At 42.5% G+C, this 26558-nt stretch overlaps 1 protein-coding gene across 4 annotated transcripts in view; it reads right to left on the bottom strand.

Moving 5' to 3' along the window:
• Positions 1–431: 431 nt before the first annotated feature.
• The window catches only part of SMARCA2 (SWI/SNF related, matrix associated, actin dependent regulator of chromatin, subfamily a, member 2), a 178777-nt gene continuing 152650 nt past the window's right edge, over positions 432–26558 (bottom strand). For all 4 annotated transcript variants that reach the window (XM_054031641.1, XM_054031640.1, XM_054031642.1 and 1 more), the window contains 5 exons: positions 10568–10673; positions 9395–9496; positions 3774–3906; positions 2102–2244; positions 432–1331 (listed from right to left, as the gene is read on the bottom strand). In XM_054031641.1, coding sequence (XP_053887616.1) covers positions 1296–1331; positions 2102–2244; positions 3774–3906; positions 9395–9496; positions 10568–10673 — 520 coding nt within the window. In that variant the 3' untranslated portion in view covers positions 432–1295. The remainder of the gene's footprint in view (positions 1332–2101; positions 2245–3773; positions 3907–9394; positions 9497–10567; positions 10674–26558) is intronic.

The raw sequence follows: 26558 nt of genomic DNA, 5'->3' as shown, positions 1-26558 counted from the left end.
TCCAGGTAGTATATGGTGAAGAAAATGAAGAGACATCAATGGCTGGATTAATTTCCTAGGAAATCAACAAATTCTATTTGCTCCCACTAGACTCAGGGACATTTTCTAAAAGAAAGGAAGCAGCGTTTTTATTTTATTGGGCAGTATCACTACAAGCTTTGTCGCTTGAGTCCTTGTTAGCGTTTTGAGTTACACTGATGTTTTAGGTTATGGTTTTTAATATACTGTATTTCTTTACACAGATATTTCTGCCTAATGCAAATAAGCTCTCTTGTTGTTACCTGTTTAGAACAGAGTAGCTTAGGTCTAAATACTAGGGCACTCATGCAATCATAGTAAAAAAGTATTTTTATGATCTTCTGCACTCATAACACATGGCACATATTTACAGAGCTAAATTATTTCTTTATTATGAAAGCACCAACACCACATTCTTCAAAATTACTGGAATTTTATTTGCCTCAGGCTTATGACTTGCAACCAAAGACATTGTGCAAAGAAAGCAAAGATTAAGTACACTTTAGGGAAAAGGTGATAATCCACATTGGTAACATAAAAGGTCAGTTTGATGAAAGAAGCCATCCATTACACTATATAGATTGCAATATTCAATAGCATTTTTCAATCCAACTTTTTTAAAATCAAGAGAGAGAAAAGCAAAGTTTACAGTAGACATAAATTTTATAGAATTTGAAAAGCATTTTTTTCTGGAGATAGAGCATAAAGTGAAAAAAATGTATATGGACAGGGTGGGGTGGAGGCTAACTATTGTACATTTATAAGCTTTTAAACAATGTTGCATATATGAACCACAGTGTAAAAAAAACCAAAAAACCCCCAAAACACACAGAACAAATAAAAACCTTGAAAACTGCCTGATGAAAAATAAAATAACCAGCAGCTTTTCATGGCTTCTCCTGGTTATCAATGCTACAGAAGACATATTTTTTCGTCTTTCAGATGCCATTCAAAAGCATCTCATCAAATGATAAAACCAGGCACAATCAAACCATTACCGAGCTAAATCCAAACCCATAGAAATATACTATCAACCCACATTTTTCCATCAAAAGCTTTTCTTTTTTTAAAATCTTTTGAGGCCCATTTGGTCACAATATGTTACAATTTTTTTTTCCTTTTTTACACCATGATATCCATATGTTTGTCTGGCACTACCCTAAAGCTAGTTTATAGAAGATGAGACTACAGAAACAACCCAATGTCTATCTGACAAAATGAATTCACTGGGTATAAAATGACAGAAGGGAAGGAGAGAAGAGATTAAACCCTATGGATCACTCATCGTCACTTCCACTTGCTTCTGACTGGTCCTGGAAGTAAGAGACAAAACGAAAAGGTCAGAGATTCTTTGCCAGCGATTCTTTGGATTGTAATACAATAGGAAGAAGAAAAACAATTGTTAAATTGACAAATCAGGATTGCCTTAGGAAAGGCGCCATAGTGTTTATATTTCTGCTCCATGACATTTCATGCTCATTGCTGAGTCTCTTCAGAGAAGGGAAGAGCTGGAGAAAGCTCAGTGTCAAGAAACATTAGTTCCTTTCTGTCTGCTCAGCAAACTCGTTAAAAATATTCAGCAAATTTTGCCCTAGTGTGTTGGCATGAATAGAAACATCTATGGTAAATTCATAATACTTAGCATTTTGGGGGTAAGGGTGAAAGTGAGAAAATCTTGTGTGCCTCATTTTTGAATTTTAGAAGTGCAAAGGAAAGCCTGAACATCTGAAAAACAAGCTCCAAAATAACCTGTGTTCAGACACTTCTGTGCCTTCATTATTTAGCATTAACTCCTATTTCCAAAAGCTGGTTAAAAGAAAAGTTGTAAAGGACTCCTTTGCAAGATTCACAGCAAAGTTCTTTTTCTCACTTCAGAGGTTTTAGTGCAAGTTCTTTGTGGATTTCTTTTAAGCCTTTTTAGAATTTAGGTGGCCCAATCTCTCTCTCTCTCAAGCACACTTTGATGCACAAGTTTGCTTAATATTTCTATACACAAAGAATCAAAAGTTGTGATTATGGGTAGAATGGGGGGAGAAGGGCAATAGCTGCAACTATTTCCACTGCCTTAGTGACTAAAACTTACATTTTCATCCTGATCCTCATCACTGTCATCATCGCTCACGACAGGCTTGGCTTTTACCCGGCTCTGTCGTTTCTTGCCTTTCCCTTTGTCCCGGCTTTTCTCATCCTTCTTATTCAGCTTGATTTTCACTTTCACAGATTTTGCTGCAAAAATTGACATGAATGTAACAGCTGTCATTACAGTATAACCTCAGAGTTACGAACACCGGAGTTATGAACCTCATTTGGAATTGAAAGTACACAATCCGATGAAGTTTTTTGGAAAAAAAAAAAAAAAAGACATTTGACAAAAATAAAGAAACTGTTTCGGTACTTTTTCATTCAAATTAAGATGGTTAAAAGCACCATTTTCTTCTGCATAGTAAATTTTCAAAGCTGTATTTAGTCAATGTTCAGAAGTAAACTTTTGAAAGAACGTTTTGTTCAGAGTTACGAACAACCTCCATTCCCAAGGCGTTGGTATCTCTGAGGTTCTACTGTATTTTCTTCTCTCTCCCTTTTCTCATTCAATACAGAAATTAGCTGTCTAGGACCACAATACAGCTTCTTAACACAATCTCTCTGTTCATGAACATTCTCCTCCTGTAACAGCCTGAAAAGATCCCTTCCCCTCTGTGTTCTTTATCATGCCTTTGGAATATCTGAAGTAGAGATATTTGCTTGTACTTGTATTTTCTCTGATAGTTCAATAAAAAATGTCGTTTCCTTGAGCTGATTAGCTTCATCCTCGCTATGCAATTAAAGTGAGTGGGGTGGCTGCAGGTTGCATTTGGTTCTGGGATTACTCTCTGAGAACTCCTGTGCAACAGAATACATTTTATTTTCAAAATCATTTTTCTTTGTGGACAGAAAGTATCTGCTTTTAGTTAGAGCCAGGTAGTGCTGCTTTAAATCACATAAATACCAGATAGGGTAATTGGCCATCTTCAGGTAGGTAGCTTTCTGAATAGAGCACTAGGGTCTGACTCCAAAAGATAAGCTAATTTCCAAATGGCGGAATCATCTCCTTATGTACTGTAAAATAACTGGTTGTTGCTAAAGGCAATGTGTTCTAAGTAATAAGGGTCCTTTATAGTTAGCAGAGCTGTGATTAGGACATGTGAGAAGAGGTTTATATGCAAGCAGTAGCCACAGGGACGTGCCATTACAATGGTCCGCACCAGAAGCTGGCAGTTTGCTAATAATTTTGGAAGTCATCCAAAAGTATTTCTGCGGAGAGTTTCAACTCTGCTTGGGTCTTCCAAAAGAAGTTCGGGCAAGGAGCATATGTTTACAACCAACTAAACAGAGAAAGAAGAGCACACAAAGAATACTACAAGGTGGTCAGTCAGTGGCAAGCTGGTTCACTGTATGGGTAAGTCCCCTATGGGCGGGTAGGAAAAAGGAACATTTCTATAATTTTTGTGGGTTTTGGGTTGGTTGGGTTTTTTTTTTTTGGCCTAGAGATTTTTGAAGTCTTTGGCACAGTTCTAAGAGATGTGGCCAGAACAGAGCAGCCAGCCAACAAAGTCAGGGTTGAGAGAACCAATACAGCAAATTTGGTAACAAACTGCTTGCATTAAAATGGCCAATGGAAGAATGAAAGTCTGTAACCAGTTTCCACATACAAACTGGAAAGACTGAGTACCAAGTGAAACCTGCTTCCCTCTCTCAGATTTGAACAGGTGACTTACATTCTGACTCTGACTCATCTTCCTCATCATCTTCCTCATCGTCGTTGCTTTCATCCTCGCTCTCATCCTCTTTGGCAATCTTCTGTCGGGCACTCTTGAAGACTGACTGGAGAACAATAGAATCCTCATAAATCTGCAACATGAAAGCAAACCTATGTCAGAACTGAAAGCCAAGCTTCATCAAAAATTCACAGCATGGAACATTATTTTCTATGCAAACCCACAGAGAGGGTGGCCCTTTTTTTCATAACAAGTAACAAAGCTTGTTGCATGAATTTTACAAGAAATGCCAACGTTGAATTTTTCATGATCCAAATGAAGAAGCCTGCTGTCAGTGCATCACAAAATGTAAGTCCCTCAATGTATTAACTTTTAAATGTCCAATTAAAGGGGAAAAAGTCCATCCTAGCACGCATTCATTTTTCTTTTTATTGTATATTGTCCTTATTACTCTAACTATAGTATATTTTCCGTTAGATCATAACTATTTCGGGAAGCATTCAGAATGAGTCTTCCGATACAAGCTCCCTAACTATGACCCGGATTATAGTCTAACAATATATTTAATGGTGACAAATGTACCATCCTGATACTAATTATCTTTAATGGTTAAGAAGTCCAAGCTGACTAATAGAAAGAATCTGTGCTAAGCAGTTTACTCCTTCCTATTGGATACAAAAAGACTAAAACAAACATCAATGCTCATTTTTAAAAGGCTTCTTTATTAACATTTCTGAGGCTGCTAAGCATCTTTGGTCCATCAGCTTTCATCTTAACCTTGTCTAAAGAGCATCTATGAAAGAGAGGAGTGCGTCTTACTTGTAATATATTTATCAGAGTAACACAACAGCAATATCAATCTAAATGGCTTGCAAAAGAAGCACTGAAACTTCATAATCATCTTTGCAAATGAACTCGTCCATGCTGTTACACAGAACTTAGGAGTGATGTATTAGACAACTGAATGTGTATTTCTACACTAGCTTGGATTATTCAGATAGCTCAAAGGTACTTTAGAATCACAAACACATTCATCCTGACTAAACTTAAAACCAATTACTATAAGATTATATATACAAACAGGTATCGTGGGGGTGTATTGGGTTTATTAATCATAATGATTGAGAGCCTTAGCACCACGGTATTATTTAACAAGTCCCTCTGTATGGGACAGGGGCAATTTGTGAGCAAGACAAAGCAGACTTTGGCAGCCATCACAACCCCTACTGTTTATGAACTGCATCACTACACAAAAGATCACCAAAGCTACATAAGTCTTTTCTGATGCTTCAAAATGGTTCTGATGCCAAGTGGTAAGGATAACCTGGATCATAATCTGTTACATGGAAAGATAAAATGAACCTTGCTTCAAAACAAATCACTACCTTTGGGCCAAATTCTAAATCCCCTAAAGTCAATGGCAAAACTCCCAGGGACAGAGGAACCAGATTAACTGATTATAAAGCCAGAAAGGACCAATGTGATCATCCAGTCTGCCCTCTTGGATAACACAGGCCATAGGACTTCCCTGAATTAATTTGTGTTGGAACTAGAATGTATCTTTAGCAAAAGATCCAATTTAAATATTTCCAGTAATGTAGCATCCACCACAACCCTTGGTAAGTTGTTCCAACAGTTGTTCTCGCTGTTCAAAATGTGTGACCTATTTCGAGTTTGAATATATCTAGCTTCAACATCCAGCCATTTGATTTAGTTTAGACCTGTGTCCCCTAGACTGAAGAGCCTTCTATTATCAAATTTCTATTCCCCATGTAGGTGGTTACAGGCTGATCAATCACCCTTTGCCCAGCTCTTGGCTGAGCTCCTTGGGTCTATCATTAGAAGGTATGTTTTCCAATACTTCAATCATTTTTGTGGCCCTTTTCTGCACCCTCTCCAATTTATCAACATCTTTCTTGAACTGTGGACACCAGAACTGGACACAGAATTCCAGCAGTGGCCGCACCAGTGCTAAATACAGAAATTACATAACCTTTCTACCCCTTCTCAATATTCCCGTTAACACATCCAAGGATCTCATTAGTCCTCTTAGCCACAGTGTTGCAGCGGGAGCTCATGTTCAGCTGATTTCCATGACCATCAAATATGTTTTAGTTACTGCTTCCCAGGATAGAGTCCCCCCAACCTGTAAGTATGGCCTGCATTATTTGTTTCTAGATTTAACACTTTACATTTGGCTGTATGGAAATCTATATTGTTTGCTTATGTCCAGTTTACCAAGTGACTAGATTGCTCTGTATCAGTGGCCTACCCTCTTCATTATTTACCATGCCCCTAAACTTTGGCCCATCTGCAAATTTTGTCAGTGATGCTTTTGTGTTTTCTTTTAAGTCACAGATAAAAATATTAACTAGCGTCGGGCCAAGAACTGATCCATGCGGGACCCCCACTAGAAACGTATCTGCTCAGTGGTGATTCCCCATTTACAATTACATTTTGAAACCCGTCAGGTAGCCAATTTTTAATCCATTTAAAGTGTGCTAGGTTAGACAGTACCAAGTCAAATGCCTAAGAGAAGTCTAAGGGCTTGTCTACACTGGCACTTTACAACACAGCAACTTTCTTGCTCAGGGGTGTGAAAAAAACACCTCTCTGAGCACTGCAAGTGTCAGCACTATGAAGTGCCAATGTAGACAGTGCACTAGCGCTGCACTGGTAGCTATTCCCCTCGTGGAGGTGGTTTTTTTACAGCACTGGGAGAGCTCTCTCCCAGTACCATGCCGCGACTACACAAGCCATGTGCTTTAACGTTACTAGTGAAAACGTGCCCTAAGTGTATTTCATTAATACTATTCATCTTATCAGCCAAACTTGGAATCTCATAAAAAATATATCAGGTTAGTTTGACCAGATCTATTTTCCATAAACCCATATTGATTTGCATTTATTATATTATATTTCTTTAATTCTTTTATTAGTTGAGTCCTGTATCAGCAGTTTCATTATTTTGCCCAAAATTGATGTTAGGCTGACAGGCCTTTAATTACACTGGTCACCCCATTTACCCTTTTAAAATACTGGTAGAATAATTTTCTTTTGGTCCTCTAGAACTTCCAAAATTTTCCAAGATTTCTTGAAAGTCAACATTAACAGTCCAGGGAGCTCCTTTTCCAGCTCTTTTAAAACACTTGTATGTCAATTATATGGACCTGGTGATTTAAAAATATTTAACTTTAGTAGCTGCTGTTTAACATTCTCCTGAGTTGTTGTTGAAATGGGGAGTATTTAATCATCATCATCATCATGATGACATGAATACATCCTACTTTTTGCCCAAACACAGAACAGAAATACTTATTGAGCACCTTTTCTCTTTTTCTGCATTATTTATCATGGACATTTCTACCATTTCAATCTACTAATGGACCAATACCATTGTTAGGATTTTGTTCAGTCCCAATATACTTAAACTCCTCCTTATTGTCTTTAACTATGCTAGTCACTGAGTCTTCCTTGTGTCCTTTTTTCCATTTGTTGTTATATATAAACAACAAATATATATAAATGTATAGCTGCTTTAACTTTTCCTCTAAGCCAGGATGACTTTTTAACAGAGTAGCTTTCTTTCTTAATTATGGCTTTTTGGGCCTCTAGTAAAATATTCCTGAACAGTTCCCAATTTTCATACTTTTTTATTTAGATTCTTCCTCCCAGACAATTTGGCTCAAATCTGTTGTTAGCTTTATGAAACTGGCCTTTTACATTTACATATATTATTGGTTTGGACTTTATTCTGTTTACACAAAACAAATGTAATCAAGTCATAATCACTAGCATCTAAGCACCACTATTGTTTAGATCTGAGATCAATTCCTATTACTCTGTCAAGAATAAGTCTAAGACAGAATTTCCCAGTATCGGATGCAACATTTCTGAGTTAGGAAAATGTCATAATTTTCAGAAATTCCAAGGACATTTTAGTGCTGACAACACAAGACATCCAGCATTAGACCCTCACTTCGTAATCCCCCATAACAATGCACCTTCCCCCCTACACACACTAGATCAGTGGTGGGCAACCTGCGGCCCATAAGGGTAATCCACTGGCAGGCTATGAGACAGTTTGCGCCGCTTCCCGCAGCTCCCATTGGCCCCAGAATGGCGAACCGCGGCCACTGGGAGCTACGGGTGGCCATGCATATATAAACAAATTGTCTGGCAGCCCGCCAGCGTATTACCCGAACGGGCCACAGGTTGCCCACCACTGTTATAGACAGATGTTTAAGGAGCCAGTGTGAATTGGTAGCCGGTAGCAGACACCAACTTGTACCCCATATTGTGCCTTATCTATTAGTACACTGATTCATAAGCATGCAAGATAATTTGCTTCTGAGCTGTCAGTGACTTGGAAACAGGTAATGCTATTTTGACAGAATGCCTTTCTGTCTCTTTTTCTGCCCATTTGATCCTAAATAGGAAATAGTCAGTGATTACATTTCAGTCATGCAACTCTTGCCACTAGTTTCAATAATACCAACTAGGTCAAATTTATGCTCACAAATGAGTAATTCTAATTCCTCTTGTCTCTTACCCAGGGCCCTACAGTCGGTGTATAGGCAATTAAAATTTTTCTTCTCTTCATGTCTCTTGGTGCCTGGATTAATTCTCTTCTCAAGATCTTGATTTTGTTCTAAATTAGTGCTCATTTGTTCTCCCCTTTTGCCCTTCCCCTTTGTTGTTTGTTTAATGCCCTCCTGACTAGTCTAGGAAGCCTTATCCCCTAGAAGATTTGGCCCTTATTGTTTTATAAATGTATCTCACATCGAATTAATGGAGTATTTCAGTCTTCTCATCTGTCACCCAGTCTTTCTGTATTCTTTCTACTAGGATCACCATTCACCTTTATGTCTTGCATTCATATGGCAGAACACAGACCTACGCATAAATCCATACCCAGCCAAATCCTGCATCCTACACCTGCCTGAGATGAGAGACCTATAGAATTGACATAAGTGATCTGTTCTCTGGACTTTAGCAATTCAGGGGGAATTCATTAATACAATCTTTCAAAATGGATGTCCTTCATCAACCAGCAATACCAGTAAAGGAATATCTACACAGCACAAATTTACTGCAACGTACAGAGCCCACAAAGCACGTAACTCCAATGGCACTAGGTGGCCATAAACTGGTTTTCCTCAGCAGAAGATTCTTCTATTGGAGGGGTGGGGATGTACTGCCAGCTGGAATGAATCTGCTGCTGCACCATTCCTCTGCATCCTCGCTGCACTCTGGTAATCCCAAGGTGATAAAAGGATCCTTAGGGACACAGCCATTTAGTGTAGATTAGAACAGGCCCGTGACTGTTCTAAACTATGCCAGGGACAGCACAGAACTGTCCCCAGAATCAGGGAGCTACAACCAACTCCTTTGTGGCCCTTTTCCTCCAGTTGTGTCCAGTGCATACTATATGCAGAAGAGCATTTGGGCCGCTGTGCCTATCACAATTCAAACAGAATTTTAACAGAGGTCTTATACACAGAGTTGTCACTGAGCAACAATAGAAATTCCATGATAAAGCACTAAAGACAATGGAAAATAAATGAAAAATACATGTATGCTTAATTTTAACACAAATGCATATGTGGTTTCAATCAGACCTGCGATCCCTCCAAGTTGAATGTCTGAGCATTGTGACACAGCAACATGACATCTTTCTCCAAGTCACCAAGGCTACGGTACTTATGGTTACGAATTCTTTCCTATTGTGTTTTTTAAAAGGGGGAAGAAAAAGAGACAAACAAAAGACAGGACAATTGGTTAACACTGTGTTGTAATCTTGAATACAAATATGAATGCATTAATATTAGAAATCCCTACTAGAAATGTCATAACTATGTGGAATGACAGATATTGCCTAATTTTATTTACTTATTTATTTAGAAAGCAATGTCTAAAACAGGGCACAGTTCTAAGTCATGTAAGGTCCAAAAGCAAAGTAAAGTTATTCAACTGCTGCGTGGAGCTGAAGGGACAAAAGCAGCAGAGACTCTGCACTGCTATGTGTAAGAAAAGAGATTAATACCAGGTATCTTCAGCTCACTAGGGAGATGGGAAACGGGGAGGGAATTTGTGGAAGTGCCAAGGGCATGGATATAGCATATGGATACAACATGGATCCTCCTGGCCACAGAGGTTCAATGGATTCCATACACTATCTCCCCACATACCCAACAGTATCTGGATGTAGCCTGGCTACTCCAGAAGTTGATTCAGATTTAGAAGGATGATATTCCGGAAGGTTGCCAGTTCCAGAAGAGGAACAGAGATGGCTGAATGAGAAGGGATGCTGGCTGAGACTGCGAAGCTACAAGAAGTGGGATTATCGGAGAACCCTGAGAGGAGAGACAGTGAAACCCTAGGACAAAGGGTGAACCGAGGAATTGTTTTTGTCTGTAATATGCTTATGTTTGGACAAATAAACCTACATATAGGAAATCGGGCTCAATGAGTGCTTGGTCATCTGAGGAGAAGCCCTGGTGCATCATGTACGGTGGAGAACACAGGCACCTCAATTGGCCCCGAAACAAGGGTGAGGTGGATCTTTGGTGCCCAAGGAAGAGGGAGGAAACTGAGGAAGGGTGCTGCAGAGCAACCTTTGGCCACAAGGTTTTGGCCACTGTATTAGATGGCAATTCTGTGTTTAAAATCTAGGCATCAGAACATATGCCAATTTGTAATGTCCAAAAAGATCACAATTGGACAGCCCCAATATTTCTATGTCCAGAAAGAAAAGGTATGAAGAAATGCCCACTCCCAATTAAGATGCCTACCTTTATTTTTTTGAAGTCCACTGGTTTCCTAATTAACTCATAATATTCTGGTAATTCTTTCCTAGATGGGAGCTGAATGAAGACTTCACTTAGCTGCCGTCCTGAACTGTTGAGAAAAACAAAGACACAGTGCAGACAATTACTGTAGCTTTGCAGTGAAAGAAAATGTACACAATAGTGATCACCAAGCATAAAAAATAAGCACACTTTTCTTTCAAAGGATCAAGGATCAGTTCTGTTCAGAATAATCACCAAGTTCAATCATCATGGATTCGTGATTTGTTACTGTCCAATTTTTATGTTCTCAGCCATTGTGACTTTACAATTACAAGAGTCCCTGCCCATTGTGATATTAGAAGTAGCTCAACCAATCAACACTCTTACTCTACAGCTAATTAAACAATTTAATTTGCTGTACAAGGGAGACTGCACAGATGGTTACTTGGCTCAACTACCTCACTCATGCAACATAAAATATCCTAAACACATGTAGCCTTTCGCCATAGCACACATCCTTCATTCGCCACCCACGCAAATCAGCACTATCTCCCACCCTCCCACCCACCCTCTCTCCTATCTTCCAGAAAGCCAGAAACTTGAACAGCAAAGCTGCAAGTCATCACTACTATCTATTAGCGCTTCTGTAGTTATTTGATAGTGAGGTCAGAGTGGAGCAGCTAGTCTCCATAGGACAGTCTTCTGCTAAACCTGAAGCTATATCCGTCAAACAAGTCCACTGCAAGTCATTCTGTCATGGACCTGGGGGAAGTGACCCGGGGGGGAGGATAGCTGGGGGTGGGGGGTGGGGGAAGAGAGATAGTGGGGCACTGTCCTCCTTTGATGCCCTGTAACCAATACAGATATGTGAACAACTAGATATCTGTGTTCTTGGGGGTTAGAAGATAGAATCCATTGGCTAGGGACCTCATGTTCTAAGGGAATGATGAGGAGTAAACAGTTTCTCACCTCTGCTTACTTTTACCACATGGTCCCAGATTTCTTAATCACAGTTTGCTTTCCTCACACCTACTACTCTTGTGTCGTTGCACTCTGACACCCCTCCCCTTTTATATGCTGAATTTGATAGTGAGAAAAAAATAAGAGATATTCCAAGCACAGCTTCTTATACCATGGAAGAGAAAAAGAGACCAAGACTCCACCAAGTCTACTAGGAACTTTACCAAGCAGACCTAATTTACCTCAGAAGCACTTAGATACTACAATGACAGGCACTACAGAAAATCTTAAAATGGACAGACAGATAATTCTATTCCAAAGTCCTGTTTTGACTTTGGGAGAATAACACTGAACTGTATTTAGCAGTTGCATGCTAAAGGGTACTAGTCTCACTGTGATACTCAGGATGGGAGGAAGAATTGCATACATTTATAAGGGTTATGAGTACAAATCCTCTACGAGTTGCAGCCACCCATGGATCCATCCAATGAAAGTTGACTTCTTTGATGAGGTCAAAGGTGGTAAAAACGCCCCCAGCAACAAAAAGATACCTTTTAGGTTTACGTGTAGGGATTTTTTGGAGACAAAGTTAGAGAGATTGTAAGAAAAACTTGATTGATGCCTTACTACATTCTCATGAAATAATATGATGTAATACAATTAATTTACAATTATTTATATACATGTATAAGACCCTGGTAAGGATCCCATAGAGGGCATCAGACAGGCTTCCATGATAAAAACCCGTTTGTCTGTATGTGCATATTATAGGCAGCACTAGTAGCGCTGCCTATTATTAAGGTTGCCTGACAGCTCCCAACGCTATTTTCAGTTACTTATAATTTTGTGAAACGTTAATCATTTGGGCCAAAATTTTCCACACCAGGTATCAGGCTGATTTATTTTTATTTTTGGGGGGGAGGGAGGGAGGAGAAGAGGAGGGTGTTAAAGAGATTTCAGCCTAAATGGTTCAACTGTTTGAGATTGAGGATAGGAAAGGATATGTTGTTTTTGCCCATGTTAAAATTTTTGGCAATCTTTTATTTGAAATGCTTTTCTTCGAAATTTGGCAGGAGGTGGCCTTTGTGTCAGAGGTACCTTTGCTGTCCCCATAAATATCCACCCCAATTTGGCCAAGTTATAAACTTTTTTTGGGGAAAAAAAAAAAAGTATAGTTTGTACCTACTCAGACACTTGCTGGAGCTTACCAGCTAAAATCTCTAAAGAGTCTGTCCTCACTGAGCATACTTGAGCCTCTCACAGCTCCTAGTACTGACCAGATAATGCATGCACCATCCCCAGAGAGTGATGGAACATGCTCCAGCCCAGCAGTATGGGGGGGCAGAAGGACATTCCCTGTAATGGCTGCTCCAGGCTGGGTGCTGGAACTGAGAGCAGGGAGGCTGTCCCTTCTGTTCTCTCAATGGCCTTCCTGCAGGCACCCAGGCAGCACAGAGGAGGCAGCTGTCTGATTCAAATGCAGAGGGGACAAAAGCTGGACCAGAGGGGAAAGAAAGGAGTAGATTGGGACAAGGAGTCTAGAGAGACTGGGAAGTGGATTGGTGGGGGAATGGAAACTGCAACTGGGAGTTTGGGATGTGGGGAAACTGACACTAGCTGGGCAAGGAGATTGGAGTTGGCATGGAAGGCAGGCTGGGCCTGAGAACTAGATGACTGGGAGGATGACACACTGACATTGGACAAGGAGCTGGAAGGAGGAGAGAGATTGGAAATGGCTAGGCAAAGAGACTGGGACAAGGAGCCAGGAAGAGGGAGGGGGAATGGGAGAGACAGATTTGATGAGGAGCGCAGGGAGGGAGATTGGGAGCCAGCTTGGGGAAGGGGAAAGAGATTGGACAAGGTGCTTGGAGAAGGAACTGATACTGGCTGGGCAAGGAGACAGACAGGTTGGACAAGACAGGGCAAAAGGGGTCAGAGCTTGAGGGAGAATGGGCAGAAGAGTCTGTGCCCCCTAGAGCACACTCCCCTCCAGAGCCTAGAACGGAACCCAAAATTCATGAGTCTCACCAGTCATCTGCTGTGAGCAAGTATTTGTGAACTCCACAGTAAAAGTGACTCATTCCCTCTGGAGCTGATCCATATAGAGAATGACAAACTACTATTGTTATCAGTTACTCCATTAAGCTCAAGTGGTACAGGTCTATGTGGAGGACCTAAAGGTTCCAACCCTGGTGATGACCCACAGAGGTGTCATTATGATATCACATGATAGAATTTATATTGTTTCCAGTTTGTTTTTATACACCTAGGAGATTACACACAAAAAAACTAAGAAATCTTTACAAGTGGCCACAAAAAGTGTATTCCTCCTTTTTTGAGTGCTTGACTTAAAATCCTGGTGTCTAATTTACAAAAGTGCTAAGCACTCAGAGCTGCAAATGAAATTAATAGGACTTGTGCTTTGAACATATAAAATGCTAAATCATGAAAAATCATAACCTAGTGCAGGGATAGTCAATTATTATAGTCATGACTGGAGTACAGGTATTGAAGGCTATGTGCTGTTCAGGAAAGACAGAAATAAAGGCAAAGGTGGTGGAGTAGCATTGTATATCAATGATGAGGTAGACTGTAAAGAAATAAGAAGTGATGGAATGGATAAGACAGCGTCTGTCTGGGCAAAACTCGCATTGGGGAAGAAAGCTACTAGAGCCTCCCCTGAGATACTGCTTGGGGTGTGCTACAGGCCACCGGGATCCGATTTGCATATGGATGGAGACCTCTTTAATCTTTTTAATGAAGTAAACACTAATGGGAATTGTGTGATCATGGGAGACTAACTTCCCAGATATAGACTGGAGGACAAGGGCTAGTAATAATATAATAGGGCTCAGATTTTCCTGGATGCAATAGCTGATGGATTCCTTCATCAAGTAGTTGAAGAACGTTTTGGTGAGTAGTGAGGACCTCATAGAAGAAATGGCTGTAGGGGACAACCTTGGTTCGAGTGATCATGAGCTAATTCAGTTCAAACTAGATGGAAGGATAAACAAAAATAGATCTGGGACTAGGGTTTTTGATTTTAAAAGGGCTAACTTTAAAGAATTAAGGAAATTAGTTAGGGAAGTGGATTGGACTGAAGAACTTGTGGATCTAAAGGCCAAGGAGGCCTGGAATTACTTCAAGTCAAAGTTGCAGAAACTATCAGAAGCCTGCATCCCAAGAAAGGGGAAAAAATTCATAGGCAGGAGTTGTAGACCAAGCTGGATGAGCAAGCATCTCAGAGAGGTGATTAAGAAAAAGCAGAAAGCCTACAAGGAGTGGAAGATGGGAGGGATTAGCAAGGAAAGCTACCTTATTGAGGTTAGAACATGTAGGGATAAAGTGAGAAAGGCCAAAAGCCATGTAGAGTTGGACCTTGCAAAGGGACTTAAAACCAATAGTAAAAGGTTCTATAGCCATATAAATAAGAAGAAAACAAAGAAAGAAGAAGTGGGACCACTAAACACTGAGGATGGAGTGGAGTTTAAGGATAATCTAGGCATGGCCCAATATCTAAACAAATACTTTGCCTCAGTCTTTAATGAGGCTAATGAAGAGCTTAGGGATAATGGTAGGATGACAAATGAGGATATGGAGGTAGATATTACCGCATCCGAGGTAGAAGCCAAACTTGAACAGCTTAATGGGACTAAATTGGGGGGCCCAGATAATCTTCATCCAAGAATATTAAAGGAACTGGCACACGAAATTGCAAGCCCATTAGCAAGAATTTTTAATGAATCAGTAAACTCAGGGGTTGTACCGTACGACTGGAGAATTGCTAAGATAGTTCCTATTTTTAAGAAAGGGGAAAAAAAGTGATCCGAGTAACTATAGGCCTGTTAGTTTGACATCTGTAGTATGCAAGGTCTTGGAAAAAATTCTGAAGGAGAAAGTAGTTAAGGACATTGAGGTCAATGGTAATTGGGACAAAATACAACATGGTTTTACAAAAGGTAGATCATGTCAAACCTACCTAATCTCCTTCTTTGAGAAGGTAACAGATTTTTTAGACAAAGGAAATGCAGTGGATCTAATTTACCTCGATTTCAGTAAGGCATTTGATACGGTTCCACATGGGGAATTATTAGCTAAATTGGAAAAGATGGGGATCAATATGAAAATTGAAAGGTGGATAAGGAACTGGTTAAAGGGGAGACTACAATGGATCATACTGAAAGGTGAACTTTCAGGCTGGAAGGAGGTTACTAGTGGAGTTCCTCGGGGATCGGTTTTGGGACCAATCTTATTTAATCTTTTTATTACTGATCTTGGCACAAAAAGTGGGAATGTGCTAATAAAGTTTGCGGATGACACAAAGCTGGGAGGTATTGCTAATACAGAGAAGGACTGGGATATCATACAGGAAGATCTGGATGACCTTGTAAACTGGAATAATAGTAATAGGATGAAATTTAATAGTGAAAAGTGCAGGGTCATGCATTTAGGGATTAATAACAAGAATTCTTGTTATAAACTGGGGACACATCAGTTGGAAGTAACAGAGGAGGAGAAGGACCTTGGAGTATTGGTTGATCACAGGATGACTATGAGCCGCCAATGTGATATGGCCATTAAAAAAGCTAATGCCGTCTTGGGGTGCATCAGGCGAGGTATTTCCAGTAAAGATAAGGAGGTGTTAGTACCATTATACAAGGCACTGGTGAGACCTCATCTGGAATATTGTGTACAGTACTGGTCTCCTATGTTTAAGAAGGAAGAATTCAAACTGGAACAGGTACAGAGAAGGGCTACTAGGATGATCCGAGGACTGGAAAACCTGTCTTATGAAAGGAGACTCAAAGAGCTTGGCTTGTTTAGCCTAACCAAAAGAAGGCTGAGGGGAGATATGATTGCTCTTTATAAATATATCAGAGGGATAGATATCAGGGAGAGAGAGGAATTATTTAAGCTTAGTACCAACGTGGACACAAGAACAAATGGATATAAACTGGACATTAGGAAGTTTAGACTTGAAATTAGACGAAGGTTTCTAACCATTAGAGGAGTGAAGTTCTGGAACAGCCTTCCAAGGGGAGTAGTGGGGGCAAAAGACATATCTGGCTTCAAGACTAAGCTTGATAAGTTTATGGAGGGGATGGTATAATGGGACAGCCTAATTTTGGCAATTAATTGATCTTGATTATTAGCAGGTAAATACACCCAATGGTCTGTGATGGGATGTTAGATGGGGTGGGATCTGAGTTACTACAGAGAATTCTTTCCTGGGTGCTGGCTGGTGAGTCTTACCCACATGCTCAGGGTTTAACTGATCGCCATATTTGGGGTCGGGAAGGAATTTTCCTCCAGGGCAGATTGGCAGAGGCCCTGGAGGTTTTTCGCCTTCCTCTGCAGCATGGGGCCCGGGTCACTTGCTGGAGGATTCTCTGCACCATGAGGTCTTTTAAACCATGATTTGAGGACTTCAGTAACTCAGGCATAGGTTAGGGGTTTGTTACAGGAGTGGGTGGGTGAGATTCTGTGGCCTGCGTTTTGCAGGAGGTCAGACTAGATGATCATAATGGTCCCTTCTGACCTTAAAGTCTATGAGTCTATTTTTTGTTAAGGTCCAAATTTCTTGGTCAAGGTATAGTCAAGGTCCAGACTCCAGAGAAAATAATAATAATAAAATAGCAAATAAAAAGATTTTAGGGCTCATTCAAAAGCGTCTGGCAGTCCGGATTTGGCCTGCGGTCCGCCTACTGACTACCCTTGTCCTAGAGTCTCAAATTGAGCACCCAAATTAGTACATACTTTTGACCTTAATTAATCTGTGCCAAAGTTCCCCATATGTAAAATGGGATAATGCCACTCTTCACATAGAAGTGTTGTGAAAATCTATTATGTTTGTGAAGCACTAAGATACTACAGTGATGAGCAGCACAGAAAAGCTCATGAAGAAATTAAGAATTCTATCTTCAAAGCAGGGTTTGAATAGAGTGCAGTAAATAAGGCCTAAGGCCAGACATTAAACAATGAAGGTAAAAACAAAACACTGAATAGCTAGCTCATTAATAGAGCATTATCCATCTGGTGCGGAAGAAAAAAAATAGTATATGATTACATAATCAAAGACTATTATAATGCATATGCAAAAGGGGCCCAATTAAAGTTGCACAGGAAGCCTTAATACTGGTGTATGCGCGCGTGTGTGTAAAATATACATATACTACACAGTAGGCTAATTTTCAGAGGATGCAACAAGTTGTTTGCAAAATGGCATGTAACCAGATAAAAAAAGCAAACAAAAATCTGCAGTTATATGTACAAAATTACTTATTTTGTGTAAACAAGTGTGCGTTTTCACAAGCTAACAGATGTGTGCCATTTTACAGACAGACATACTTGTTATATTCTTGTTTAAAAATCTAGCCTTTTCACTTAATTACTTACACAATACATGGGGGGGAGGGGCAGATTCCTTGTTGCAAAACAGTTATAAAAAGTTAGTAGCTTTAGCATCAGATGCTGTAGTTCACCACAGCCACACAATTACATCATACAGTGAAATACAGCCTTTTAAAGTGCTGAAAAATCCCAAACAGCTATTATTACTAGCAAAGCATACCTGCTGTTCTGTCATTTAAAAGGTATGGCAAACCAAATTCACAACTCCTACCACTCCTCAAAACTGATATCCTGGATTAGCTCCTCAGAAGGAGTGAGTCTCACTGCTATGTTTGAAACTTTAGAAGCTTCGTACTTTAATAGAAAAAAGTCTTTGAGCAGAGACAATGCGTCCTGAGTTCAAAGTGAAACATCAAGCTGTTTTCATAGTGGATTGGCCCCAACTGTACTTCAGATTCTGACAGCAATTAAAAACAATTTGTAGTGATATCCTTTAAATATAAAGCAAAAAACTACTGAATAATCTGTGTTCTGTTCACATTGTAAATCACTCAAGCTTCTCTCTCCTGCTACTGTACATAAGAAAAGCCCTTTGATGCCTGTATAGCTTTTATGTGTCATGGCTACACAAGTATATACATAGACAGCCTAATATTCACTAATTACGAAACTAAATAGTAATAAACTAAAATCCAGTATTTTGAAAAACAAGCTGGGGTAGAATTTTATCTATGGCTTTGGTCATAGATTCTATTTATCAAGCTAGAAATGCAACACAAACAATGAATTCCTTTGCAATTTGGCACAACTAATTACTGCAAATTATTTAAAGTTGTGAATAGGAAAAAGCATTAAGGACTGAAATATGCAGCAAATACAAAAGACTAACATCTGACTTAGTCTACCTAGATCAATGAGAGCACAGAGTTTTACCATTTTTTACTGAACCTCCTCTCACAGAAGGATTCCATCTCCTATTCCCTTTGTGCATGTATATACATACCATAAATGGACAGGGTTAGAATATATTACAAAACACTTCTTTTCTAGAGAAGTCTCAAATGTCTGTGCTGTGGGTATATTGGAAGAAAATTGTTAATTATGAATGCCAGACTCCTGTTTTAATCCATATCTCCCCACTTTTATAATTAAAAATAATAACCACAACAGCTTCCACATAAAAAGCCTGCGCACAGTAAATCACTCCTGGTTGCCTAGCAACTAGCAGGATACATGCTGAAGAGGAAGAGGGACCTGCATAAATTAACAGAATCGATTGTGACAGAAAGAGGAGTGATAGTTCACTACTACTGCATTAGGCCACACATTTTTGTCCATGTGGGCATGCATGCAGATATAGATCATATATCATTAGAGAAGCGGTTCTCAAACTTCACTGAACTGCAATCCCCTTCTGACAACAAACATTACTACATGACCCCATGGGAGGAGACCAAAGCCTGAGCCCGCCCAAGCCCACCCACCCCAGGCGGGGGGGCCCAAACCTGAAGCCCAATGGCTTCACCTCAGGGTGTGAGGGATTGTAACCTGAGCCCTGCTGCCCAGGGCTGAAGCCCTCGGGCTTTGACTTTGGCCCTGGATAGTGGGACTTGGGCTTGAGTCCCAGACAATGGGGCTCAGGCTTTGGCTTCAGCCCTGGGTCCCAATAAGTCTAATGCCAGCCCAGGTGACCCCATTAAAATGGGATCGAGACCCACTTTGAGGTCCCGACCCACAGTCTGAGAATAAACTTTGGCTTTAAAAAGGTCTTTCTGCTCACTTGTTGTTTTATTTCCATTTACCTTGGGAGGAGACTAACCTCCCTTCATTTTTTAAATTGATTAGAGAGGTGTTTGTATGTTTATGTTTGCAGAGTTACATCAAGGAAGAATTCGGTCCTATTTGTATGCATATATTGTGCCAGTTTATTTCTCTTGGCAGAACGTGGTCAAAAGGAACAGGCAATCTCCCTTCATTGTCATGAGAGCTAGAAATAATGAGGAATTGACCTATCAAACCCCTCATCATTTCAGATATTTGAAGTTGAGGAAACCAGACAGGAAAACAAAAAAGTTGAAACTGCTCATATTTCTTTGAAGAATTTCACACATTTTGACAGAACAGGACAACAATGACATTCTGTTTATAGTTGGCAGAATGAGAATCCTGAATGCTTGCATTGTACCCTGGAAGACCTTAACATGCAGCACAATGTGCTAATTACAGTTCCCTTTCAAGTGTAGCTCTGCTTATAGAGAAGCTGTCCTTATAAAAATAATACTTCATAGTAAGAGTGCGCCTCTGTATTTTATAAACTCCATGCATTAGTCCAGAGAAATAGACAGACTATGCATTTTTGTGAAATATGTTTTAATTATTTCCTTGCAGACTTAGACAATAAACAGTGTGCTTTCATCTATTATTGAATCAGGAAGTACAATTTCTATTAATTTCCACTGTTATTTGAATATTTGGACCACAATCTTGGTCAGAAAAGCAGACAAAGTGGTTCGTGTTGTGTATTTGAAAACTTCAGAATCCAGCATGGTTGATTCTGATTGGCTGTTCACATTACAAAACAGCTATAATTCACTCAAAAACACATAATTCAAGGAAACTCCTTAAGCAACATGCATAAAGTCTTTCAATTTAAATAAAAAAAGTTTCTTCTCTCCCTAAGCGGAGTCCTAAAAGCACTAGCAAATATTTTCAATTTTTTAAAATAAAAAGCGGCAGTGCTAAAATGTTTACCAGGTACCAAACATAGAAAGAGTCCCCAGCACAAGCAGGAACCATGGGCAGTGTGGAGAGACCCTACCTTCCAACTTTCAGATCAGTCTTGGTAAATCTAGTTAGCAACCCTCTGCTGAGAGAATGAAGCACTATGAAACTGCCAACTACAGCCCTGAACTCACTTCTGCCTGAACCACACAGGCTGATCATCAATCACAGGAGCCCACCACTTTATACAATGGATGTGTACTGTAGCAAGCCCTGGTAAGAGTCCATCCCTATTTTCTATGAATCTTCTCCTTCTCTAACACGCAGCTGCTAACACAGTTTCTGTCCCACCACTAGGTGAACAAAACATCCTGATACAATCTGACAAAGGCAGAACAAAACAAAACATCTAAGTCCTTAGCAAACCCCTCCAAAAATTAATTTGTCTGTAACATAGGCCTGTAAAAGGGCCTGTTTTTCTTCAAGGACAGTCAATGTCAATAACAAGCTCATCATTAAAATGTAAAATAACAGCCCAGGGCAGAGTTTCAGATTCTCATATTTTTTGTTTGTTAATACATAGAACTCTGCAACCTTTGCCACTGGCAAGGCAATGTAAGAAAAAAGGGAGAGAAATTGCTCTGAAGCTGTAGTTACTTCTTGGTGACAACACATTTGAGAGATTTTATACAGACTTTCCGTAATGGATCGCCACTTCAGGCACACATGCAAGTTACATAAGCTAGTAACAGATGTGACCAACTCTTAACCACTCAAGGCAGTTAGTGTGGCAGTGAGTTGGAGCATTCATTTTTCAATTCTGAAGATCACGGTTTAACTCTTGTTTTAGGTAGTAGGTAAAAAGAAAAATGTAGAGATGTATTAATAAAATAATAGTTATAAATAGCAATGATAGGGATAGCCTACTTTCCTGTCACCTACATCACATGTTTCTACATAATTCAGCAAAACTGTCAGTCTTCATTCAGGCAGGGTCATCGCTGGAACAGGAGAGTGTTCCAGTCTGATAGCACCTGTCCTGGACCATGAGGTCCTCGTTTTCAAAAGTTTTAACAGACATGATGGAAAAATTCTTCTCTCATTAATACCAGTGTAAATCTGGAGTATCTCAGCTGTTACAGTTGTCCTACTAAGAGTTAACTGGTACAACAAAGCAGATTTCCCCCTCATACTTTAAAAAAAATCTCCCTCTGTAACACTAAAAACTAAACATCTTACACATATAATTCTTCATCAAAGGATAGATTAGCTCAAGGATCAGCCTTTCGAAGGTATGTAAGTAACAAGTAGCAAAGAGAATGAGGCCTAAGTGAAAAAGGTTTGCCTCATGGCCCATTGCTTGAAAAATCCACTTGCCCATTGCAAGTAGAAAACTTCCCTTGGTGAGTGTCATCCACTTTACAGAACACTTTCAATTTAAAAAAAAAAAAAAAAAAAAAAAAATCTTCTAGCCCTTATGGTTGCAAATTAAAAACCACTTCAAATGTGAAAACAGCAGAAACGAGTGCACTGCAATCTTTCCACATCTGCAGACAGACAGAACCAATGCCTGTGCTGCTGTTCAGAGTCCTGCCCAGATTCAACAGAGTGAAAAGAAAAAAAACCCAGTTACCTTTTCTTTAACTGGTGTTCTTCGAGATGTGTTGCTCATGCCTATTCCACAATAGGTGTGCATACTCGCCACGTGCACTGGTGCCGGAAGTTTTTCCTCTAGCAGGACCCGTAGGGGAGCGCCCTAGCGACCCCCCTGGAGTGGCGCCTCCATGGCACGGTATAAGGGGCGCTGCGCGCTCCCCTGACCCTCAGTTCCTTCTTGCCAGACTACTCCGACAGAGGGGAAGGAGGGTGGGATGTAGAATAGACATGAGCACCATATCTTGAAGAACACCAATTACGGAAAAGGTAACTGTCTTTTCTTCTTCGAGTGATTGCTCATGTGTATTCCACAATAGGCGATTCCAAGCCATATCTGTTGGAGGTAGGAAGGAGTTCACGATCTCTCGGGACGGAGAACAGCCCTGACGAACCCGGCGTCCTCCCTGGTCTGAGAGACAATCGCATAATACTAGGTGAACGTGTGAACTGAAGACCACATGGCAGCCCTACAAATGTCCTGAATGGGGATATGGGCCAAAAAGGCAGCCGACGAGGCCTGTGCCCTAGTCGAGTGCACCCTCACAATTGGTGGCGGAGGGATTCCCACCAGGTCATAACAGGTCAATGCACGAGGTGATCCAGTTGGAGAGCCGCTGAGTGGAGATCAGCCAACCTTTTATGTGCTCGGCCGAGGTGATGAACAGTTGCGAGGACTTTCTGAATGGCTTAGTCTGCTCCAGGTAAAAAGCCCGAGCACATCGCACATCCAGCGTGTGGAGGCGGCGCTCCTCGCTGGACGCATGGGGCTTGGGGCAGAGGACCGACAGAAAAATGTCCTGATCCATGTGATAGGTGGAGACCACTTTCTGGAGGAACAAAGGGTGTGGGCGGAGCTGGACCTTATCTTTATGAAAGACCGTGTACAGGGGCTCGGAGGTTAGGGCCCTGAGTTCTGAGACCCTCCTAGCTGACGTGATCACAACCAGGAAGGCCACCTTCCACAAGAGGTGTGATCAGGAGCACGTGGCTAGCGGCTCAAACGGGGGCCCTGTGAGACAGGTCAACACCAGGTTTAGGTCCCACTGAGGGACTGGGGGCCTAACATATGGAAAGAGACGATCCAACCCCTTAAGGAATCGGCCAGTCATAGCATGGGAGAATACCATATGGCCCTACACCGGCAGATGGAAGGCTGATATGGCTGCCAGGTGCCCCTTGATTGATGAGGGTGCCAGGCCCTGGGCTCTAAGATAAAGGAGGTAGTCCAGAATAAGCTGGATCAGGGCAACCACCAGGGAAACACCCCACTTGTCTGCCCATCTGGAAAACCGAGACCACTTTGCCAAGTAGGCTCGGTGTGTGGAGGGCTGCCTGCTTTCTAGGAAGACATACTGAACCCCTTCCACATACGTCCTTTCCTCCCTACCTAACCATTGAGCAGCCATACACTGAGGTGGAGTGCCGCCAGGTTGGGGTGGAGGAGGCGGCCCTAGTCCTGGGAAAGCAGGTCTGGGTGGGACGGCAATGGCCACAGCGAGGCGACCGCCAGGCCCGTGAGGGTCCTGTACCAATGCTGCCTGGGCCATGCCGGGGCAATCAGAAGGACCCGGGCCTTGTCCGTCTTTCTCTTTTCCAGGACCTTGCTGATCAGCGGGAATGGGGGAAAGGCATAGACAAACTGGCTTGACCAGGACAGGAAGAAGGCATTGGAGATAGTGCCCCACCCCAACCCTCTGCTGGAGCAGAACCGGGGACAACGACGGTTCTGCCGAGTCGTGAACAGGTCCAGCTGGAGAGTTCCCCACACTTGGAAAAGTCTGTGCACCACCTCTGGGTGGAGAGACCACTCGTGCTGAGAGGAGAAGTCCCTGCTCAAGCAATCCGGGCGCCCGGCAAACGGAAGGCCTGTAGGCAGATGGCGTGGGCTATACAAAATTCCCACAGCCTGAGGGTTTCGTGGTAGAGGGCAGAGGATCGGGCCCCATCTTGCCTGTTGAGGTAGAACACTGAGGCTATGTTGTCCGTGAGGACCCTGACCTCCCGGCCCTCCAGGTGCGAGTGGAAGGCCATGCATGCCAGCCGTACCACCCTGAGCTCCTTGATGTTTATGAGGAGGATCAGATCCTGAGCTGACCACAGACCTTGAGTCTGAACGTTCCCCACGTAGGCCCCCATCCCAGGTCTGACGCGTCGGATACCAGTTCCAGCGACGGGGCCCTGCCCCTGAAAGGGTCTCCTTGGAGCATGTTTCTCAGGGAGGACCACCATGGTAGGGAGGTGATCACTAGCTCGGGCACTGTGAGGACTTTGTCCATTCTGTCCCTGGCCAGGGAGAATTCCGAGGCTAACCAGATCTGGAGGGACCTCACCCTGAGTCTGGTGTGACGGACCACATACGTGCACACTGATATGTGACCCAAGAGCTGGCTGTTGTCACTGGAAGCCTTGTGACCATGTCGATGAGCCCCTTCAGGGTCTCGAGCCTGTCTGGTGGGAGGGAGGCTCTGGCCGACGAGGCATCCAGGACTGCCCTGATAAACTCTATACTTTCTACCGGGACTAATGTAGACTTGGTGTTGTTTACCAACATGCCCAAAGTGGTGCACGTGGACAGAAGGAGCGCCACGTGATCCCACACCTGCGACCCGGAGCTACCCTCAACCGACCAGTCGTCTAGATAGAGGAAGATCAGGACAAACCCCATCCCCCCCCCGCCCCGACGCCTGATGTAGGCCGCCACCACCGACATACATTTCGTGAATACTCTGGGGGTAGTGTTCCTGCCCCACCGTGAAACAGAGGAAACGTCTGTGCCCCTCGAATATATGAATGTGGAAGTACGTGTCCTGCAGATTGAGGGTGGCGTACCAGTCCCCGGAATCCAGGGGATACATGTGCAGGGGATCAAGCCATACAGAACTTGAGCTTCACCATGTACTGGTTCAGGCCTCGCAGGTCCAAGATAGGCCTGAGCCCCCCTTTGGCCTTTGGGATAAGGAAATAGCGGGAGTAGTACCCCTTGCCTTTGAACTCCCCAGGTACCGCTTCCCCTGCTTCTAGGCCCAGGAACTGCCCCACCTCCTGCTCGAGCAGAGCCTCATGCAAGAGGTCTCCCAGGACGGACAGGGGCGGGGGATGGTTGGCCGGGGAGGAAGTAAACTGGAGGGTATAGCCCTGGGAGATGGTGTTGAGGACCCATCGGTTTGAGTTCAGCCGTGACCACTCTGGGAGGAAAGCACACAACTGACTGGAGATGGGAAGCTTTATTGAGGATGGATCCCGGATGAGAACTGGCAGGGCGCCCTGGGCATCCCATCAAAACCGCCTTTTCCCCGCTTGCTTGCCTTTGGAGGACCCAGGCTGGGGGGCAGGCCAAGACTGCCTCTGTGGGCGCCTCTTATAGTCCCACAACTTCTTATAAATGGTCTCATATTTTGACTGGGTGACCTGAGCAGGAGTCTGCTGCGGCTTGAACTTATGTTCTGGCTTCAGCTAAACCTAAGAGACTCAGAGTCCGGAGAGTCATGGGGGAGTCTTTCAGGCCATGCAGCTTTGTATCCGTTTGTTCCGCAAACAGAGCTTTGCCGTCAAAACGGGAGGTCCTGCGGGAGGTCTGCCCCTCGCTGGACAGCCCAGAGAGCAGGAGCCATGACGCCCTTCTCATGGACACCATGGAGGCCATGGAACGCGCGGCCATGTCTGCTGCCTCCGAAGCTGCCTACGGGGTTGCCCTGGCAGCTGCTGTGCCCTCCTCCACCAGTGCTTTGAACTCCTTCCTGTCGCGCTCCTGAGGGAGTCCTCGAACTTGGGCAGGGAGCCCCACAAACTGAACTCATATCGGCCCAGGAGAGCCTGGTGATTCGCCACCCGTAACTGGAAGCTCAAGGATGAATAATTTTTTCCCCCCAAATGAGTCCAGCCTCTTTGAATCTTTATTTTTCGGGGTAGAGACTGGTTGGGCCTGCCGTTCCCTATGGTCGACCGACTTGACCACCAGGGAGTTAGGAGCAGGGTGGGTGTATAAGTATTCATGCCCCTTGGCAGGTACAAAATACTTGCGTTCTGCTCTCTTAGAGACGGGGGCCAATGAGGCCGGGGTTTGCCACAGGGCATTTGAAATTTTTGCCACCTCTTCGTGGAGAGGCAAGGCCACCCTGCCTGGTGCTGAGGAGGACAGTACATTAAACAGGGAGTCTGAGGGCTCCTCCATCTCCTCTGCTTGGAGATGGAGGCTTGATGCCACCCTTTTTAAGAGCTCTTGGTGGGCCCTAAAGTCCTCCTGCAGGAGGGAGGGAGGAGGGGCTGTAATCGCCTCATCTACGGAGGGTGAAGAGGCCAGCATGCT

Source organism: Malaclemys terrapin, chromosome 6, assembly GCF_027887155.1.
Source record: "Malaclemys terrapin pileata isolate rMalTer1 chromosome 6, rMalTer1.hap1, whole genome shotgun sequence".
Taxonomy (NCBI): domain Eukaryota; kingdom Metazoa; phylum Chordata; order Testudines; family Emydidae; genus Malaclemys; species Malaclemys terrapin.
The sequence above is the reverse complement of the archived record's forward strand: the minus strand, read 5'-3'. Positions and strand labels throughout refer to the sequence as shown.